Source organism: Adiantum capillus-veneris, chromosome 17, assembly GCF_014529385.1.
Source record: "Adiantum capillus-veneris isolate H3 chromosome 17, ASM1452938v2, whole genome shotgun sequence".
Taxonomy (NCBI): Eukaryota; Viridiplantae; Streptophyta; class Polypodiopsida; order Polypodiales; family Pteridaceae; genus Adiantum; species Adiantum capillus-veneris.
Window position 1 is genome coordinate 78,959,953 of NC_140947.1, and position 22,844 is coordinate 78,982,796.

Sequence of the window (22,844 nt, forward strand, 5' to 3'; positions counted from 1 at the left end):
CATCAGAGACATCAAGTCCTCCTCACTATCTCACACGGGCATGGGCAAGAGGGGATCAATGGCCCTTGTCCATTTCGGGGCTCGAGTGCGATCTGAGCCGTCTGATGCGCTTTGTGTACATTCGGGTGCAACAAAATTGTAATTTGGGCATTGATCCCCTCTTGCACATGCCGGTGTTAGATGGTGCTGAGGGCATCAGGTCATGCACTATCACTACTCTCTCTCTCTCTCTCTCTCTCTCCACACGATAGGACGGGCCACACACTCGTTTCTTTAATGGTTAGAAGTGAAGCTATTCAAGGTTTCATACTTTAAGGCCCACGTGAGTCAATTTTAGAGTCTAGGCACACCTTGTTTGGATGTACAATTATGTAATAGTAAAATGCTCCATATTTTGCTTGAGCTAAAAATTTATTATGTAGTAAGTCGTTGAAGCTTCAACACTCTCAATCTTTACTATGGAATGGAACACAACGTAGGGTTGTTTCGTGAAAGCTATTTGTGTCACTATACATGAGGTTCCCAACTTATAGTGAATCTTCTTCTTGCATTGTTCAAACCATTCCATAGCCCACCTTCTTGGCAATCACAATTTGATGATTGCATGGAGTACTCAAGCACGAGGTCCTTTTGGCACTTGTGGCTTGTTGGTTACGTTTACACATGGAGGGATTAAAGTCTTACCTCACTATGTATAAATTTCCACAATTACTTCCTGTTGACATGGTTGAAACCTCCTTCTGGCTTCAAAATGCTTTAGATACAATGCCTTCTAACCTCTATTCGTGTTGCACTTGATGTAGATGCTGCTTGCACTCCACCTTGTCGATATGTGTTGCATCTTAGGACCTTGTGCTCCCGAGTCTCCTTGGCTAGTTTGATGAATTTCATAGTGTTCGTGGAGGTGACGCTAGTTGAGCAAAAATGAATTGAAGCTTGGTTGCAAGATGACTTGATTTCATGGGCAATTAATCGTGTTGGGGATGTAGATAGAGGTGTGGGGATTCAAAAGTGGGTACCCAAATGGTGGCACTTCACGGTGAGTGAAAGAGGGTTGTGAAGCTTGGAAGGAAGTTGGACAATGGAAACAACTTCTAAAAGAAGATTCTTTTGAGGGATTTTAGAAGCTCGTTTATAGATCTTATATTGGCGTAGATCTAGTTCTAGGGCTCCAAATAATGAAGTGAGACCCTTTTGGTCGTGCCGTTAAAAAATGATCATTTGCTACTCATTGATGCAATATTGTGAGCTAATCAAGCCAAAAGAATGGAGCTCTCATTGATGGTCTCAAGCTTTGGTATCCAGGACTTAGATCTAGCAAGACTCCCACTTTTGCTCATAAAGGCGCCTCCGTTAGCATTACTGACTAGACTAGATGTTGCAGAGCAGAACTGTTGCAATAGGACGTCAATTTCATCGTCAATTTGGGCGTCGCCATCGCTACCATCTGCAGAAGCTGTGAGATGAGGGGGGAGTTCTTCATCCAATTGCAGAGAGAAGAGGGGGGTGACCTTGGCGGAGGTTGGCTGCATCATGAGGCTATGGAGGCTCTTCTTCTTTGCGCAGGAAAGCAGCTGCTGGAGATGGCTATTGGCAATATAGCTGCTAAGAAGGCCCTTGTAGGAAGCGCTCTCATGGGGGGACACGCGCGTGTGCATCCTGTGCATGGGGAAGAGTAAGTAAACGCTGCCGGGCGAGGCTTCATGATCTGCAGGGAGAGGGGTCGCGCGCTTAATCATGTCCATTCCGGCTGCGGCAATAGATGATATGTCCGTTTCACACTGCACCACAAAATGTCCGGGATACTCCAGCATCAGCTCCGCCACCTTCATAGGTGCCCCGCCACCCATCTCTATCACCCGCTCCTCCACCGCGTGCACCACCATTATTACTCTCTCAAGCTTTCTCTTGCTCTCTGCTGCTGCAAATTTAGATCTTTGGGAAGAAGGGATGATGCAAGCGCAACTGCAGCTGCAGCTCGAGACGTAGTTCCCCATCTCTCTCTCTCTTTCTCTGTGAGATTAGAGAGGGAGAGAGCCACTATTTATTCTTTCCCTTTTCTCAATCTAGAGAGGAACCCACTTCAACCCTCCTCTCCCTCTCCCTCTCCCTCTCTCACTTGAGCGCGCACACACACAGGGATAGCCCACTAGCTCTTCTGACCTCCTTCTTCTCAAAGGGAAAGAACCCACTCTGGTTTTTGTCTAGATATTACTGTTTTCTGGAGGGAAAGCCCTAATAGAGCTCACTTCGAGCGCTCTGTTGTACGACAAGCTCTCTCTCACTCTCTCTCAAATACAGAACGGTTGCCTTGTCGGGTCACTCGTATATAGGGGGTTAACACACACACAGCGCCTAGGAGGCAGTGGATAGAATGGGTGAAAGTGTTGTTGCTCTTGTACGTTGGGGTGGTCTCTAGTGAGCAGTGAGCTGGGGGGGCTGGCTCTTTGAATGCGTGAGAGGGACGATGCCGACGCTTCAAGAAAGGCAGGGGAGGGAGGCTGGAGTGTAGGAGCAAAAAGTCCCATGGGAGACAGAGCAGAGCGGTTGGCTTGTCACGCCCGTGTCACATGTCGTTGCCTCACTCGGCCTTGGTGCGGTGGATAGTATGTCAAAAGCCGGGCGTTATGGCTCATCTTTTCATGGCATGTGGCCCTTCCTTATTAAAACACTCCTTTGGTACTCCCCTAACCTTTGGACCTTTCACCCACCTCTCTCTCTCTCTCTCTCTCTCTCTCTCTCTCAATAATTTGCACCCTCTCATTTCTTTATCACTCTCCTCCCTTTCTTTCCTATCGCCTAGGAATCCCACACCTTAGGCAAACATTTGAGATTGCAATCCTCCTCCATTGGGCGCGCTCCAGAACGTGGGCCAACCCGTTCCAAACTCACACTACCCTCCCACATGGCTTTCCCTACGGTTTGCCAACCCACATTGAGCATAAAGTCCTTCCCTTAGGCTTTCATTTAGGATGTATATGTGACATGCCACTCCAAACCCTCTTATCATGTTTTGTAAATTTTGTGTCTGAAGTTGTGCATGCACTCTGTGTGCACGTCTATTCGAAGGCAAGCAGGCCTTCACCAGCCATATCTTCCATAGGCATGACTCATGAGATGGGATCAAAGTCCCCCACCATTCGTGGGCTTTGACATTAATCAGGCATCATAAATCTCGTGTACAAAAGTAATCTCAGTTTCCTTGAGTTTTGAGATTATTTCCACATTGTGATACGTCAAAAGTCAAAGAGGATATCTACATTCCATGAAGGTGTGCCGGGCTCCGTAGTAGGGGCCTATGCTTCCATCCCCTAGTTGTGGGTCTAAACCTCCGATATGGGCGGGGGGCACAAGGGCGAAGTAATCTCGCATACCTGAGATTTCAGTATTCCAAGATTACTTTGCCCAAGATCTAAGGCTCAATCATCTCATCATAGATCCCCTCCCCTCCGTGCCCCTGGAAGATAGAGCTCAGGGTGGGTCTTGTCCTACCACCAAAACCTGCAACATCCTCAACATCGCTTGTATCCATAGAACCATGACGTACATCAATGCCCTACGCAATATTGCAAACGCCCTTTGACGCAAGAACATGTTGCATCATATAAGTCCACATAGGGTAATTGTCCCCATCCAATCTATCCTCAGCAGCAAACATCTTGAGCACATCTGTGTTGCTGTCAGCCATGGCGAATGCCTACACCTGATGTGAAAACTGCTCCAAAAGAGGAGAAATGAAGTGGGAACAACACGCGCTATATAGCACAAATCGTAGAAGATTGTAAAGGACCTGCTATGTAGAAAATGGCATTGAAAAAAAATCCGTACAAAATGACAAAATTGTCTATGCAGCACTGCTAGTAGTGGAAATGGAGGCCGAAACAAACCAAATCGAAAATCTGAGCAGACTGAGCTCTACGATCACACCCGAAGTATTTTTCGACTTGATGATGCTACCAAAGCTTACTAAAATGCGGGAAAGTGAGCAAGCGTGTGCTGGCGACACTGACGACTAAGCTAGGGAGGACGCAACCAACTCAATATCAATTGTTGAAATTAGGGTTGCAAAAAAACATACACAGCTTGGAGAAGACGAAGGAAGCTCAAGGCACACAACAAAGAGTGTATTACTTAGTGTGCAATGGAAAGATAAGATAGCCCTAGAGTGATGGATGTATGTACAATGCACGGGGGGAAAAATCTCCTAGGGAGGGAAAAAAGGCCTCTGTGCTCCTATGGGTGTTCACACACATCACTACCACATGTATATGGTAATAGTGTCTAGCTTCCTCTCTCTTTTGAAAGCCTTCCATCCAAGCTAACTGGTCTTCTGTCCAGATTTGAGTTGATAAAGTTATCCGGATATTTTTGTCCTTATCCTTATTCTTTTGCTCTTTTCTAATATAGAAGAAGTGCATTTAGGTCTATTTCAGCTATGGAAAAGATATTCATTGATTCTAACAATCGTTCTATCTTTTTGGTCCCATACTTCCTACGTAACTCCTTGGGTGCATCACTCGTTTCTCCAGCCTCTGGTATTATTGTTTTTAATCTTTATTCTTCCATTTGGTCCTTGAATAGTCAATCTTTGACAGCCTACATAGCCATGTACGGCTGCTACACTTCTTATCCATGGCCTCCCTAAGAGCATATTTGTATGCACCTTGGACATCTAGCTCTAATTTGGATGTTCTCAATTAGACCATTGGCTTGGACGTGCTCCCCCAGAATGTTCACTCTGACAGTCCCATCTACAATGACAATGAGAATGGTTCTCTCTGCTTTCTGACCTTGTAGTCCGTCTGAATGATCGATGCTTCATTATCCTTAATTTTACATAGGTCAACTGCCATTACGTTTGACTCTTAAATCTTCCTCTCCCTTTTGAAATTGGCAATTGTAACATGCTCTTGATATCACCGATTTAGATAGTTAGCTTCTAGATTTTTTCATATACTTTGGCATATATCTCACCTTGTTCATTTCTAGGACTGATATCTAAATAGGATGACCTCTCCTCTGGAAAATTGTATTCACACTACCATGTATTTGCTAGTTTCCCGTGTCTTCTAGCTGATGGATCCTTTTGTGGAGATTCACATTATTGTTGTTGAACATTTTCTATCCCCAAATCCTTTCTATTAGTTACGGCCAAGTCTACCTTGACCTATCATACCTCTTTCTTAGGATTCTCCTCAGATCCTTTGGCTAGTTTCTCAGTTGCTGCCTCCTTGGGGCTCTTCTTACCAGATTTAAAAACTGGGATTTCCATTTCTAGAGCTTGTGAAGCTATGAATGAAAGAGTTTTAATGGTTTAAAGCCTCTAAGAATTATGGCCTCTCTGGCTTTCTTCGCTCCAAATCTTGAGTGATCTTAGCTGCTAGCACCCTCTGCTTCTACCACTCATCCACTTCCTTCACATTTCCCTTAGTCTTTCAGGAAACCCTTTCTTTTTTCCACTCTTGAGCATCTTCACTTTGCTTCATTTGACTTGCCGGATCATCTAGAAATTCTTTGATGACAATGCCAATGCTCCTAGTGATCACACAAATTAGAATTGGCTATGTCACCTTTCTCTCTACCACTTCAGTTTTAAAATTTTCTAGACACTGCATTCCAAAGTGTTTGTACTTTCCACACGTATAGCATCTGGAATAAAAACTTGTAAAGTCAGCTCTACCTCACCAAAAAATTATGATAACATCCTCTTCTAGCCAATTTGTTATACTAGCTTTATTTTCTATGTTTGCAGGTAGCTTCGCATGTTTGATTGGTTAGGGGTTTGTTAGAGCTATAATGGAAACATATTTTCCCTCCTTGAAATGGTGAATTCTAATTTTACAATTATTCCACAGGTGCCCAAAAGCTTTGCAGTAAGTGCATTGGCAACTTTCATCAGCCAAATGTTATTTGCATTTTCATTTGTGCATCAAGTCTCTACTTTCCCTATTGAATTTTTGGTCCTATCACACCATGCCTTTGGTTTTTTACAAGAGGATTTCCTCCTCAATGATCCCAAGTATCTCTGTGATGATCCACTCCCTCTTCTTCATGTTACGTTTAACTAGAGATGGAGGGTCTCATTAGTTAGGAAACAATGGAAATTTTGATTCAAAATGATATGGTCTATTTGCTCTCACCTATCCTTCACAAACCTCTTTGGTCAAGAGAAACGAGTTTGCAGGTGGGTAGACTAATGGAATTTGGTGCGGATGCTCTAGCAATATTAAAGTCTCTGAAAAAAGCCTCTTAATTCTATTTTAATGCCTCTTAAACAAGCCTCGACTGCATAGGCCTCCAACCTATGGCTATTTGCCATGCAAGCAAAGGCCTTGCTTTGTGCCTGCTTTGCACTTTTGCCTTGTGTGAATACTAGGAGGCGATTGTCCTCCCCTTGAACCCACCCTAACTCTACTAGCATGCATCCCATTTCATTCAAGGTCCCATGGGACCCAGGGATCTATTGTAAATTTCAAGGGAATGAACACAATAGTTAGGAAATCAGGATTGTTGCTTGTTGATGCATGGGAGAGGTGCACTGCACATGAAACAAAAAGACACGGTTACATTAGGTACCTAGAAGTTGGGTTTTACAAGTGCTTAATAGTTTGAACTACAACACTAGAGGATCAAATATTCTCCTTTAACAGTACTTTGGGATTCTACTTCTACAAGTCCTCAATAATAGTATCAAACTAGAGTCTAAAAAGATATCGTTTCAAACGTCCATAAAAGTTAGCTACCAAGCTAGGACCCAAACTTGCATGAAGAGCTTTTCTGGAGGTATAGATTATCAACAATTCTGTGCTAACGAGTTTCAATGTACAATATTGATTCTTTTTTGCCTCTCCAAAGGACAAGGACAGAGCCTTAACATTGCTTCAGCCGTTTTAGGTTTTGGGTTGGTTTGAAATATTTTTTGATATTTTCAAGAGGATAATTTTTTTATTGGAGGCAAAAAGAATGATCGTTAAAGATGAAGTTATTGTGAAGGACTCATGCACGTCTGTCTATAGTCCTCAATGAATCATTTGTGCTTGCTTCAGATTGTGTTTGTTGCTCTACAAACCGAATGGGGGGGGGGGCTAACCCCTCACCATCCTCCTCACTAGAAGACATTCAGAAAATAAGCGGGGCAAGGAATTGAACTCGGCACAACAACTTGAGATCTCGGTATGCCTTCCACTTGGGCTACGACCATTGGATACAGCAAGACTCAAAAATTAAAGTATTACACTTCATCTGCCTTGTGTAATAACCAGGGTGCCTAACTTTTGCTAAAACATTAGGTTCATTTTGAGAATCTTTAACAAAAATCATGTACATGGAAATAGATCTCTTTATTGACTTGTTGAAAGCTTGTGTATGTACAATGGGTATAGTGTTACCCATTTCCTTAGCATCTATATACATGTCTTTTTCCCTGAACTTAAAGGAGATTCTCCGTTCAGGGAATTTAACATTGGCAGCCCTGCAATCAAACCATGGTGCCCCTAGGATTACATCCTCATGCTTGAGAGGAGAGATAAATAAGTCCTCTTTGTCCACATAGCTTTGGACATGGAGCCTCAATTTCACGATTAAGGGAGTAACTAAAGCTTCTTGCCCCTTGAAAGCACCGTCTGCGGCCGGCGGGTAGGACATCTCCCATCTCGTAGGCTTGTATGCCTAGCTTGGTGGCCAACTCTATAGATATAAAATTGTGAGTAGAACCGGGGTCAAAGAGAATAAAAGCTTCATGTTCTCTTACCTTTCCCCAAGCATGGCATAGAGGAGATCCTTTGTGGTGAGTTTCCTCCTCTTGGATTTCGACCAAGGTAGCTCTAGGAGGATCATGGCGGTTGTTCTTTTGGGGACAAGCGCGGTACCCATGCCCTTGTTCGCCGCACTTGAAACACCGGTTATCCTTGCGATAACGCTCAAGATCTTGAGGAGAGAGTTTATTTTTACCTTTGTAAACTCCCTTCTCCTTAGCTTTGTTGGAGTTGCCTTTAGGAGAGTTTGGACATTCTCCTTCCCCTTAGGCTCATTGGAACCCTTGTTTTCAGGGGGCTTAGAATTCATCTTAGCCCTTGTTTGGAAATTGATTCGAAAGGCCACCATAGTATGATGTATTGCCGCTGATAAGGTGCGTGGCCTTTGGAAGTTGACATACTTTGCCATTTCTTCCGTTAAGCCCGAACAAAATTGCTGCTTTTGCCAAAATCCAACTTTTTGAAGATAGTGGCTTTGAGTTGTAGGTCCCAAAACTTGTCTACAGATTTGTGGATGGATATATAGGGAGAGATCTTCAAGCTTCACCATTCGGTGAGTATTTTGTCTTTGGCATCGGTGGCCAAAAACCGCTTCATAATGGAAGCTCTTAAAGCTTTCCATGTTTGTGAAGCTTCACCGTTGGCCCCTAGGCTAGACCACCATTGCCTGGCGAACATTTGAAAGTGCATAGCTACTTGGCGTAGCTTAGATGACACCGTGAAGCCCTCATCTCCAAACGCTGCATTGAATTGTTGGATAAAGTCCAAGGCTTTGTCCGTAGCACCAAAGATACCATCGTAGGTAAGGAAAGAGATGCTCTTCCCTCCCTCTTTGAACTTCTTGAGCTTGGACGACCTCTTCCATGCGGCATAGGATTTCCTATGGCCTCTTCTTTTTGATGGTTCAGAGGTTGCACTATCACTTTCTTCAGGAGATGAAGAATTTGAGGAAGATGGAGAAGAGGGTGACCTCTTTCTCGCCTTTTTCTTGCCTTGATCTTTGTTGTCTTGACCATCACTTTCATAAGAGGAAGAGGATGAAGAAGATGGAGAAGAGGGTGTCCTCTTTATCGCCTTTTTCTTCTCTTGCTTTTTGTCATCCCTCTTTGAAGTATGGTTTGGAGAAGTATGTGATGGTCTTCTCCGTTTTGGAGGTGATGGAGAGCGTTTAGCCGGCCGTCTTTGTGGAGCCATCTCCGTCGAGGTGGCGGGAGACTCACTTCTTTCTTGTTCCTTCGGTGGAGGCTCTTGAATTCTCTTTTGAGAAGGAGATGAGTCATCAAGGAACAAATTTTTGAGCCCTTCATAGGGATCCTCTTCTTCTTACCGAATCGGAGAGAGACCTCTTTTGGAAGTCTCGTAAGGAGGCTTCCTAGGTGCTCCCTCGTCATGGTGGGGAGCTTGGAGAATCCCATGAGCACGGAGCTGCCATTGCACTTCACTTTGGAGGGATGGATTTCCCATGGCTTGTTGAAGCCTAGAAACAAGATAGTTAACAATCATCGGGGCATCATTAGTAGCTTGCTCATTATCAAAATCAAAGTTATCCACATTAATTTCACTCTCTTTACTATTGTCATCCATTCTAGAAACTTTTAGGTGTAAACTTTCTAGGTGTACTTTGGCACTTCAATCCCTAGTTGCTATTCCTCTTTACCCCTTTAGAAAAAACACTCAAGCTACTGTACCGGTGGCTCGAATATCATTAATTGCAAGGAATAGAAGAGAGGGTCGTTCAACATCAAAACCACACCGGCTCCTGTCAAGCTTCTAATAGCTCAATAGTGGTTAAAGCCGTAGGCAAGCTCCGTAGGACTCCACTATTAAGACCATAGCTCTCGACGGTGATGCCCCGTTACTGCACAAAGGCAGGCGCACTGCAAGGTTGAAAAATCCCTATTCTACTTACTCACATGCAATGTATAGTACCAACCATTTATAGCTAGCTTGAGGACCTCCCTTGTTGAGCAAGAAAAGAGAAACCTTGTTCTCTGATACTAATGTAACATTTAATGGCCTAGTAACTTGTGTAGCGGAAAATGGCATGAACATAGTGAGCATTTCATTAGAATAGATTCCTAATGAGATTAACAAGAGTGCTTTGGTGGAGAAAGCAACAAAAAGAATAACACCTAGTTAGATAGCATGAACAATACTTCAAAAGAGAGAGAAATTAAGCAATTGAGAACACTTGAGGACCGGATTTGCATGGAGCCGGTCCCCCCTCCAAAAGGCTTTTGTATTATGGTTTCTCCCATCAGGAGAGACAGGTAGATGCATGAATAGGTGGCCCGGTTTTAACCGGTTGAAAGTTTCTTTTGGAGGCTTAAATTTTAGGGGGTATGAAACTGGTGTTATGGGCAAGAATTGTTTGAATTAAATAATCGTGTGGAGGATACAAAATCCTATGAATTTAATAATCGTGTGGAAGATTCAAAAACCCGTGTGGAGCCCACGTCAAACGAATGTTCAGCTGAATGTTCGCATGACTGTACTTCTCCATATCTCTGTGCCTTTCTCCTTCTGCACCTTTCTTAGCTCATTCTACAGCCCCCTGTGCACACTTCTTATCCTTCTCTATGGATAACAACCTAAGAAAGAGCCCAAGGAATGCATCCTGACAGGTCTCCCCCACAAAGACCCTACATTCTCCCACGAAGGTATGTCACCTCTCTCTGTCTCTCTCTGTGTTGTGTACATCGGACTTGTATGTGTAGTAGAGTATTGAGGTGTGGATATATTGAGTAATGAATATGGATTTATTCTTTTTAGAGACAGAAGTTATAGCCTCCTCCAAAAATCAGCTGCTTTGTTCACCCCAAGGATGTGGAGGTGCCATTAAAGGAATTCTGCACGACAAAGGAGGATTTTCACAAGGAATATGGGTTAAGTCTTGAGAGGAAAGATGTTAGGAAGTTGGCAGATGCAGATGTGCCCATATCCGACTGGATGAAAGTTTTCACATGTCTTCCTGTGAAGGAGAAAAAAGTGCCGATAAAAACAGCAAGCCCGGATCACTACAAGGCACTCTACCAGCTCTACAAGTAGGTGTATCAATCCAAACCACCAAACTATCTGCTGGGAGTCAAGTTTGCACGCGGATATGATTATTTCGTATGCACAAGTCCGGTAAAGTGGGCTAAGTTTGCATCTGAGGTGGTGAAGAATGTGACCAATGAAGGTCACTTAGATAGGAAAAGAGAACAATGGAAGTTAGAGACTTCCCAAGTATCCACAGGAACCCTAAGTGGTTCTGCCATCTTGTTAGTAAATACCCCATTCGAAGTACACCAGTTGGAAGTGGGCTTTTTGCGACTACTCAGTCTGCATTTAGTGTTGAAGTATCCACTTCCTTGCAAGAACTACTTGTTGAGGTTAGAAAATCTCATGACAATGTATCCGCCGAGTGTCAGAAGGCTAAGGATTCTGTGGTCAAATCTGTTGCTGATGTGCACCGTTGCGAGGGTGCCCTTGACACCATCTAAATGTACTTCCCTAATGATGCCAATGTACCAATAGGCTTGCTTGATAGCCTCCAAGAAAAATTTGACCAAGCAAAAGCCACCCTACAACAGGCACAGGTATGCTTTTAACTCCATCTGATTGTAGTATAATACATGCAAAGTACTGGTTTGGATGTACAATATACTATAGTCTATATACTATTGTGGAATGATTACACAATAATACCTATAAAGTAGATTGATTACTATAAATAATGGTAACATACCTGCAAAATAATAGTTGCAATATCGGTATTGGTATTCTATTGGTGAACATGTTACTATAAGTTCTATCAATGATCACAATAACGGTATGAAAGCAACATAATACAGGAATAACAACAAAATAATACCGATATAGTAATAAAACAAAACAATAGTTTAACACTAAAGTAACGGTATGATTATAATAACCATATTGTACTGAAACTCTAATAGTGAAAATGGTATTATAAGTTTTACAATACCGGTATTATGGGTCTATCATACCGGGATAGGTAGAATGTGGTACCACAAAACCGAATAATAAAAAAACATAATAGAATGACAATAACATCAATTTGGTGAGGGTGGATAACAATACTAGTATGATGTTATCATACCAGTAGGATTATATCCTACCGGTATGATTACATCCTACCGGTATGATTACATCTTACCGGTATGGTTATATCCTATCGGTATGATTATATCCTACCGGTATGGTTACATCCAACCGGTATAATTACACCCTAACGGTATGATAAAATCCAACCGGTTTGATGTTATCCTTTCGATATAATGTTATCCTACCGGTATGATGTTATACTATCCAGTATAATAACATCATACCGGTAGGATGTGATCATACTAGTATGATAACATTATTATACTGATCTTTAAGTATTGATACCAATTTTATACCAGTTTGACATTGTCTGATAACAAAGTTCTCTTTCCTACAGGAAGAATTATCCAAATGCTTGGAGCGTGAGGAAACCTTTGGTCTTTGTGTCATGTTTGTGACAGACATGATTAGTCAACCAATGCTACCTGAAACCATAGTCTTGCCTGCACGAGTTTCAGCTCCTGGACATAGTGTTGTTCTCATTGATGTGTGCAATGCTTGTGGTATAAAAATTCATGATCACAATCGCCCAAGCCATGTTGTTCTATTGCCTTGCTCACATGCATACCATGCAGTCTACTATGCTCACTTGGCTGAGAAAGGAAAGTGCCTGCTTAAGGATTGCCCTCGAGTTATTTCTGCAGAAGACCAATCCCTTCTAAAGAAGAAGCCACTTGAACCATACCCAATAATAGGTGAGAAAATTGTTTCAACAGGTAAGAAACACACCATTGTTTTAATCAGGTGGTGGATTTTTGTCTTCTCTGATGTTTTTCACAGTCAAGCTGCTTCAGAACTACTGCCGGTAAAGACACAAGGAACGATGCAATGACGCCTGTATACAAGACACCTATGGAGGTTTTGCTTGATGAAAGTGTCCCTGGTAATTCTGAGAAACCTCTTTCGAAAACACCAGAAGAAGAACAAAACTTTGAGGTAAAGGAGCAGAGTACGACTGCTGCTGAAGGGATAACCCAGAATGAGGAAGACGATGTGTTGCTAGACACTAGCGTGCGGGTGAAAAGATCAAAGACCCCAAGAAAAGGAGGCCAACGTGGCAAGAGTAAGTTTTTTCATTGATTAAGGCTCTAATAAGTGATCTTTTGTTGCACAACTTTCTAAAGCTGATGGTCATGTAGATGTCAGGCTGGAGGGAAGTCCCGAGGAGACCCTTTCTCAGCATATGAGAAAGGCAAAAAAAATAAAATCGAGAAGACTGCAGATGAGAAGCCTGAAATGGAGCAAAAAAAGGAAGAGGAAGAGACCCAGGGGCAACTAGAAGAGGAGATGGACATAGAAGACACTAAGGAGATGCAGAATACCGGCACAAGTTCTGGCCCTGAACTCAGAGCCTGCAAAAGATTATAGTTTTCCCCCCCTATGTTTCTTTTTATGTAACCACTTCTGAAATTAATATAACTTTCTTTCCCATTCGACATCTCTTTCATCTTGTGCCTAATTTTTGAACATTGTGTATTTCTATTGTATAATTTCAATCTGTAGATATGTCCTAATTGCATATTTAAATTTGATTCTTGTGTAATTTTGCATCTGTAGATATGTTTTCAGTTGAACAATGGCGCCTTGCAGATAGGTTCAGAGCTGACAAGCAGAATGGCAGGGCTGACATTCGTGCAATATGGAATTGGGTGTTGTCTCCTCCAGTGTGCGTGTTTCCTCTATGGTATAGACTATGTAAAAGAATCCCACTGATATGGCCAAGGCCACCACCTCCGTTGAGCGTCCAGCGTAGGGTTCTCATTTTTTATCTTAATAGCTTACTGCTCAAGAAATTTGATGTAAAATATGGTCAAGAATTGCCCTACTGGCCGGAAATGCGCCATGTTGTTGAAGGGGATACACAGTTTTGGGTAACTGTGTAGTAGATTCACTTCCAAAATTGTGTAGTAGATTCTGGATATAAGATAATGTTTAATTCATTGGGGTTATTTCTTGTTTTTTCCAAGCTAGAAAAGCAGTCTAAAGAAGTGCGCACCTATTTTCTGTCAACCACTGTCATAAACTGGTTGGCACACTGGTTGATCTCTAAGGACAGAATTGAGTATACAAAGAGGACTATAATTTGTGAAGATGGACAACCTGACGACACCTATGTGCATCATTTTTATTGGAAATGGCGGATTGAATTTTTCAAGAACAAAGGAACATATTCTTTTTGTAAAACAAAAGCTTCATAAAGTCTGTGAAGTGGGCGACTTTTGTCGATGTATTTTTTTGTCGATGGATGTAAATGGAGAATTACTCAGCCTTTTTGTCAATCAATGTAATAGAATTCATGTATAATACATTTACAAGCAAGTTGCACGAAAATACGTTGTATTCTATAAGTATTTGGCAAATAAAAGGAGAGAGGGAGAGGGACAAAGAGAGAGAGAGAGAGAGAGAGAGAGAGAGAGAGAGAGAGAGAGAGAGAGAGAGAGAGAGAGGGCTGATTAGGGTTTTTCAGAGAGTGCATCTTCTAGCGAAGGAGGAGGAGAATCAGGTAGCAAGAGGGTTGGCAAGCAAGTTGTCAATGCTGCATCTTTCCCGGTTAGAGTGGACTCACAGAACCACATTGATTTTGCTATGTCCAGTCCTTTTTGTTGGTGGGCGACCTAGTCGTGTGAAAAAATGAGAAGAGTCAAATAGGGACTTGTATGATACCGGTATGATACTGAGAAGTGACTGGTTTCAAACAAAGTTCATTTTACAATTAAAGGCAGAGTCAGAGAAAGGGATTCTGCCATCATGTTTGTACTATTGTTGCACGTGTACGGTAATCTCCAACTTGTATGATACCAGTAAAAAACCATTAAATGGCCGCCTTTAGAGAACCAGTTTATTTAAAATGTAAGGACATAGTGATTCAAAGGGATAAACAAAGACATTTTTTAATTTTAAAAAGGAAGTTTGGACAAAAAATATAAAGAAACTGATTGCTATAGCTCAAAACGCATACTATTGTAGATAGACTCACTAACATCAAGTGATATTGTATATATTTTTGAGTTGCTGGGATGGGTTATCATGGGGATTTTGATTGCCCAAACAAGATGTGAATATATGAACACCTCTTGCTTTTTGTCCAAAAGCTCCTAGGTCTTCTCATTTATCATACAATAGTAAAACCCTTTGATAGCATAGGATCCTCGCCCAATGATATTGCCCTAGTCATCTTCAACGTCTGAATGAAACTCCTCAATAGCTGCAGTGCATTTCACAATATAGAAATCCACTTTTTCTTCATTGTCCTTTGGTGCAGGAACATCAAAATTATCACCAACAATAAGAGCTTGACTGAGGGTGTCATAGTGTCCTTCATACGCTGCATCCTCATTTATTTCGTCGTCATCGTCTTTCCCTTCTTCTGTAGGCTCCAAAATAAGGTATGTCCAGAAAGGAACGTGTGACTTGCTCACACATCTCCTCCACTTTTCCTGTTTACATGCACTACAGAAACAAGACAGTGAACATGTTCTCAAAGCAGTTGTAACATGCTCTGATATGCAGAAACAGAATGCATTGAGCGGGTATTTTTTACAGCCTTCACATCCCAATTTTTTCCCCTTTCGACATCCCCCAATTCAATCACCCAAAAAATCCTGCTTACATAACGGGCGCGGGATGCATAGGTGGCTGTAGCACCATCTGACAAGGTCTGTCTCAATAATGCCACAACATCTGCAGCACAGTCTATCTTTGGGCAGTTTGGCTGCAATTGATATTGAGTTAAAGACCTTTTTATCACTGCTCCCGCACCATCGTGTTCTCCCTTACCATGGCCGGATCCAAAAAAGCTCCAAGACATTTTCCATCCCGTAAAAACACTATATCTGCATTTTATTCAATGGATAGAAGAAGATTAATATACTCTTGGCACGATAAAATTACCAAAAAAAAACACGTATTATAATATTACTGATGTTAGACAAGCATTTTATTACAACTTTAATGCCAATATTATAGGTCTCTATATTAAAACCACCTTCAGATAATGTTTGTTAGAACATGGTATACCTGGCAAGGAATGGTCTTCTTGCTTTGAATTGTGAAGCTGCTCCATCAGACCATACCCAATGACGCCTTATGTTTAGACCAAATTGCTTTAGCCATTCTGCATGTTTCAGAAAACAGTGTTGAACAAAATGTGTGTCATGTTGCTTGTCATCTGAAATGAAGAAGTGAATTGTCTTGTGGATGTCACTTCCATAATATAAAAATCATAAATTATTGAAGGCTTAATACAAAAGAAATAATACTAATCTAGGGTGATGTTGTTACCTGCAATTCGGAAATATGTTACATGCACAAAAATAGTTACTTGACTTGAATACCAGTGCATGGATTGAATCTCATTTTGTTCTTTGAAACTATAATTTTCCACCAAAGTCAACAACTGACACAACAACATCTTCTCGAAAGCTTTGTATACATTCCTTATATCGTTCTGCTTGCCATCTATACACAAAATTATGCATTATGTATTTCTTAAGATGGTCTTTGAACATGACTGAGAGATCTTGGCATGATATTTCCTTATGCGACAAGACTTTCCTTTTCTTCTTCTTACCGTCATGCGTAGTTCCTACTTCTAGGTCCTCAAAAATCTTCACCACAATCTTTTTAGCAATAAATGCAGCCTCTGCAGCACAAAAATCTAACTTAGCCAGGCCACACCTTTTATTGACCACTCAAGCAGGCAAGGGCATGGAAGGTGGACGTATCTGATTTTGGACACAATGTAGAGTCCAGTAAGGCTGTTACACTCTTGATAGGGTTTTTTGGTGCCTTGCATCCACCATTGTCTTTGCATATGTTGCATTGACATTTGCAAGCTTTTACATGCAGACCGAATACAGAACTTTGCATGTGATTTATGGCATCCTTTAGGAAGGACATTTGAACATGTGAAATACAGCAGCAAGTATATCGGTCTCTCAATTTCCGCACAAAATATGGCTTCATGTACTCAAACGCACGTTGCCTTATTACAATTTCAAGGTATTGTTCTTTGAAGTTGAGAAAGAGCTCCACCTACAATGAAAAACATATATGGTTAAAGAACATTGAAGAAAACTGCAGGTTTTTATTATCTTTGAAGAAAAGTGTTACATTACTATAAACCAGTATTTTTATTTCAAACCAGTATGTTTTTTCACTTAATTGGTTAGGCAAACCAATACATATGAACACATGTCCTTGGTACGTACCAGTGGTATGTAAGTGTCAACCAGTTCAAATGTTCTTACTGCTGATGTAAACTAGTCTTTTCATTTAAAACCGGTATGTTATTTACCTAACCAATACATGTGAGCACTTAACCATGATGTATACCAGTGAGAAATAAGTGTTAATTTTTTTTTACCGGATATGTAAACCAGTATTTTCCTTTCAAACCGATATGTTTTTTACCTATTTGACATGACAAACAGTACATGTGAACACTCGACCAGTACATGTGAACACCTTAACCACGATGTATACCAGTGAGGAATAAGTGTTAAAAGTTTTTCACTGGTTATGTAAACGAGCTTTTTACCTAACTGGTATGACAAACAGTACATATGAACACTCGACCAAGATGTTTACTGACATAAAATGTGTAAACGGTTTTAAATCTATTTACTAGTTATGTAAACCGGTATTGTAATATCAAACCGCTATTAGTTTTTATATAACTGGTTATGTTAAGTAGTATGTCTACTACATACCACATATACACTTGACCGAGCTGTAAACTACTGTGAAAATGTGTTAACCAGTTGAAATTAATTTAATCGTTATATAACCGGTCTTTTCATTTCAAACTGGTATTAGTAAGTGCATAATTGGTCGGGTTAACTAGTACATCTTTCACATACCACATATATACACTTGACCAAGTTCTATACTAGTGGGAAAAAAGTGTCAACCAGCTAAAATTAATCTACTAGCTATGTAAACCAGTTTTTTCATTTAAAATCGGTATTAGTTATTACATAACTGGTTAGGTTAACCAGTACATCTTTCACATACCATATCAAGAGTTGTTTAAGATGCTTATACTGGTCATGGAAACCCATATTCGATATTTATCTACTTTTAACTAGGACCAAATACATATTCAATATTTCCATTCATAGTTTTTTCATGCGGCAACCATATTGCATACGCATACTATACGAGTATGAAAGTATGGTTCAAGTATGGTAAAACTGCAACCATACTTTCATACTTGACCTCATCCACTTGTGTATTAGTAAATGCAAACTGCATTCACTCAGCCCTTCCGATCTATTGCATTGATTTCCACATTGTAGATGTTCATGATCCATTGCATACAGAGAACCTAGTGCAAACCTGCAAACTGTATTCGTTCAGCCAGTTGCGTACAGAGAACCTAGCACAAACCTGCAAACTCAATTCTCTACTAGTGCTGACTCGGAGCTGTCAATATTGGGGAGCAACTACCATGTGGAAGAGATGAGGCAAGGCTGCGAAGCAAGGAAGGGCATACTATGAATGCTATGCAGACAGGAGCAGACTCGCAGAGTACAATCGCTAGGAAATTTGGGGTTTTTAATTTTAGTCACGTTTCAGCAAACATACGCATATGATAAAAACTATCTTTCCATTTATATTCTCCTTCACATACAATATTTATCTACTCTTAATCTAGGACCAAATACAGATTCCCCTTATTTCCATTTATAACTTCCTTCATATCCGATTTCATATCTACTCTTATCAACCCAATTATAGTGAATATAGGTCATGAATGCGAATATTAGAAAACAAAAATGGATATAGTAAATCAATTTATTAGATGAGATTGTTCAAGAAGATGCACAGGATGTTTGACATATGAATTTCTTCCAATACGCTTTTTGCACACATCCTTCTTATTGGGTGAAACACGAATGTTAGACATCCAAAAAGAAAAGATCAACTCTTTCTCATCACGTGTTATGAAACCACGATCCATGGGCTGTTGAGCACACAAAGAGATTGGCAAATTGCCATCACCTGCTGCCCTCAACCGATTCTTTGCAGCTATGAAGTTCCTCTTGTGAAAATTTAGCAATTTAGATGCAGCTGAAACATTCACTTTTAAGGTAGATATACACTCAACATTCATAAGCATTGTGGTGATGAACCTTTTAAGAAAGAACTCATGTCCACTCTTGGGTAATTTGATTTCATCTATTGTGTTGCGTATGGCTTCAACGAAGGTTGTTTGTGCCCTGTGCATTTCAAGGTCTCCAAGAGAAGGATGATTGACAAACTTGCACAAAATATCTGAGTGTGATGCAACATTGAGGGTCTTTGTACGCCGATTGAAGAGCATAACAAGGTCATTGCAAAGTCTTTGACGCTTTGCATCATTAGCACCATTTTGATCATTATCTTCCTCACGTGCTACTTGCTCAAGCTTGTTCTTAGCACGCTGCTCCCTCTTTCTCCTAGCATGATATTCCTTGATCTCATCAACAACATACCTAGCACACATTTCACAATGACGCTGAGAGCAGTCACATACAGTGTGAGATTCTTGCTCCATGCTAGAGAGGGAGAGATTGAGCGAGGTGATAGGCCTACAGAGAGCAAGAGCAGTATATGAAAGCAATAGATGTGTGATAGGCCTACAAAGTAAAACAAAAATCTGTGCTCCTACACAGAGAGTTAGAGAGAGACAAGAAAATGAGAGAGCAGGAAGACAAAGAGCTGGCTTACGTGCATATTTAAGAGCTACACAACTGTCTTCTATATTTGAAAGAGAGGTGTGGAAATAGTAATGGTGTAAAGAGCTGGTTGACGTGCATAGTTAAGAGGTACAGATCCGTCTTCTATATTTAACAAAAACCTGTGGAAATTCTATATTTAATTAAAAATCTATTCAAATAATATATCGAGTTGAACTAATATAGATAGTTTTATGTACCGGTTATAAAACCTCTGTCCGGGACAAGGTTTTTGGTCCACCTATTCATGCATCCACCCATACATTTTACAATACAATTTCTTGTGTTCCTTCAATATTAGCTAGTGCAATGAATATGGAAACTTCATGCACTAAGCAAAACACTTATCAAACACAACATTGATTCCCACACGGTCTCAGACCCAAGACCTCACACACCTTCATAGATGGTGAGAGCTAGCGGGATATGAGAGTATATTGAGAGGAAGGAGTATTCTTACGAGAAATATGTACATCTCCTCACATAATCACTCATATTAGCATAGCTTAGCCTAGTAATTAGCATGGTAGAGGAGATTAGCATGCAATGAAGCTTGGCTCTTGGTTGGATTTGCATCACAAAGCCAAGAGTTGTTGGTGTAGGCCTTCCTTCTCACAAGCTTGGAGTAGGTGATAAGCTTTCCATTAAAGCTTGAGAAGGAGAGAGAGTCTTCTTTACTTCACACATGAGGTAGTGTGAGTGTGTAGGTGATAATGCCTTTGAAAAATCAGCCCCCTTTCTCTCTCTTGGTCGACCCTTCTTGCTAGCATCCTATTGGACCTCCCCAGGCTTAGCCAATGGTAATTAAGAAGCATAAGTGATAGTCTTCTGACATGTGCCCCCCTTTCCCCGTTTGTGAGAGCTTTAGGTAATTATTTAATTCAACTAAACTCTCATTGGACCCCTTTGCCTCCTGGACAATAGGAATCAGGCAAGCCATTGGGCTGCTAAATGCTCATTGGTCCCCTTGGGAAACTGTCCAATAGCCTTCTAGAGAGCTTAATTCTTATTTTTCTTTTATTAAGTGTTTTTAAATTAATTAAACTAGATTTACTCTAGCCTAATTCTCATTGGTCCACCTCCAATGCCATCCAATAGGAATTGGGTACACCTTGTGGGCATCTGGGCTAGGGAGCTGACATGTGTCCCTCATTCCCTTTGTGTAGAGGGAGCTTGTGTGTGTGTGTGAGAGAGAGAGAGAGAGTTTCTCTCTCACCCCTTACTTGTAAGTCTCACCCCCTCCTACGTAGGGATTGCTAAAGACTTTTGGGACACACACAAAGCATCCAATTCCCCTAATGTTTGACCTTTGGACACAACCTTTAAATTTTGGAACCTTAGCATTTTGGAAGTCTTAATGGGCTGAACCTTAGGGTCTTTTAAGCGCATTGTTGCACATGGATCTTTTACAGATGCCCCCCCCCCCTTGGATCCCTATTTTCCCTCCTTTGGATCCCTAATGTGGCCAGTCTGCTAGCTTAACCAATATTCTAGTTTTTTCTCCCCTGGCACTTTCCCATATGAAATGATCAGTTTAACATGAGAAAATCATTTAGGATATTTAGATATTGATTATTATGACAAGTGAAGACCCCCAAAATCTCCTTCTTGGAAAGTGCAACGGGGTTATTATGAGTTAAGAGATTGTCCTGCTCCTAGTGAGGAAAGGGCAGTTAAGAGAGGCCTGGGAGATAATTAAAGGGTGCAAATATAAGCTCCAAACACTGCAGCCAGGGAATCAACTTCCTTCAAATTTTGATAATGCATCAAGGATCGATGGGAGGAGCATAAAACCTCTCCCCCATCCTTCTATGTAAGGGAACAACAAGCTTGAATTCTCTTTGTGATCAATCTTGGTATTAGTTCTTTCAATTGTTCATCTCCTTTGTAGAGGTAGTGTATGGGTCGGCCCTCTTCTTCAGCTTGCTGATGCCTGCAAGGTGGTAACAAACCTCACTCCATTAACCTTAACACCTTGTACACATCCCAATATGTTCTCTCAAGTCTTGCAATTGATCTTTTCGAGGAAACTTCTCAATCATGCGCTTCGCAAAATCCCTTGGTTTTTGAGGTCAATATTGGAGCAGAAGAGGTCAAACCTTTTCATTCTTCAAGAGCGGCTCTCATTATTGTTGCTTACATGGGACAAAATTCACCATCTATGGCAGGCAAAGCAACATCATCCCTTGTGCCATATGATAGCGATGCTAATTGTCAACTCCCTTTTCTATTGACATCAATAAAGATGTTTTCCTTCTGGTCCATGGCCAACAAATCACCTGAAACTTTCTAAAAGTTTTTGAAGGCTTCAATGATATAGAACTCCTCGAAGCCTATCTAGATTTTCTACCTCAGCACCCAGCCAACTACTTTCCAGCCTTTTCCATTGGTATTGAAACCTTGATTATGCATGGCGTAGAAAAACCTTTTGTTTTGGGTAACACATTGGTGCACGCCATGAACTTCCCTCTTGGTGCGAGCTCGAGGTTGCAGACTGTCGTTGGCCCATTACTCACACACACACACACACACACACACACACACACACACACACACACACACACACACACACACACACACACACACACAGAGAATTTTTCATGTCTCGACTCTTGAGCTTACTGAATATCATCATTTTCTTGAGGGCGTGCTTTCCACAATGAGTGCCCAATATCCTATTTTTCCAATTAAAAAAACTTGGCTTCATCATTTCCTGGATAAAGCTCTGAGCACAATGAATGCTCACTAACTTATCCACCAATTGAAAAAAAATGAATAAAAAATAAAACAACCTCTCCTTTTTCATTAAAAAAAGGGAACACGTTACTATGGCCTTAGCCCTTTGGACAAGCGAAAAACAAAAAAAAATCCAAACTCTTTTCTATTTTAATACATGTAAGTTTATAATCAAACATTTAGCTTTTACTCTTGATACTTTCAAAGCACAGAAAGTAGTATTTTATTTCTCAAAAAATCAAAACAATTTTTCTTTACCTTACACTGCTTGGGGTTAGCCTTGCAATTTGTGTGAAGGTGAACTGTATTCTTGAAACAAAGACTTCTACTTTTAGAGCATTTTTATATCAATCGATAAGGTATCAGTTGTTATGCATATCGATCGATACCTTATTGATCAATTTGTAAGTAAATATACAAAAATTTTAAAAAACTGGCATGCTATTGAATAATACGATCAAATAGTATGTGTAAAATATTCTTATTAAAATGAAAAAATATAAAAAGTTGACACGTCATTGAA

General features: G+C 40.8%; 1 protein-coding gene and 1 pseudogene across 1 annotated transcript; one reads left to right on the forward strand and one right to left on the reverse strand.

Moving 5' to 3' along the window:
- Nucleotides 1-367: 367 nt before the first annotated feature.
- Nucleotides 368-2,399, reverse strand: LOC147437539 (uncharacterized). Its single transcript, XM_086487060.1, has one exon. It carries the CDS (start codon nt 1,995-1,997, stop codon nt 1,254-1,256), a length of 744 nt encoding a protein of 247 aa, XP_086343186.1. The 5' UTR covers nt 1,998-2,399; the 3' UTR covers nt 368-1,253.
- Nucleotides 2,400-12,692: 10,293 nt separating this feature from the next.
- Nucleotides 12,693-13,272, forward strand: LOC147437540 (uncharacterized; annotated as a pseudogene).
- The last annotated feature ends 9,572 nt before the right edge of the window (nt 13,273-22,844 follow it).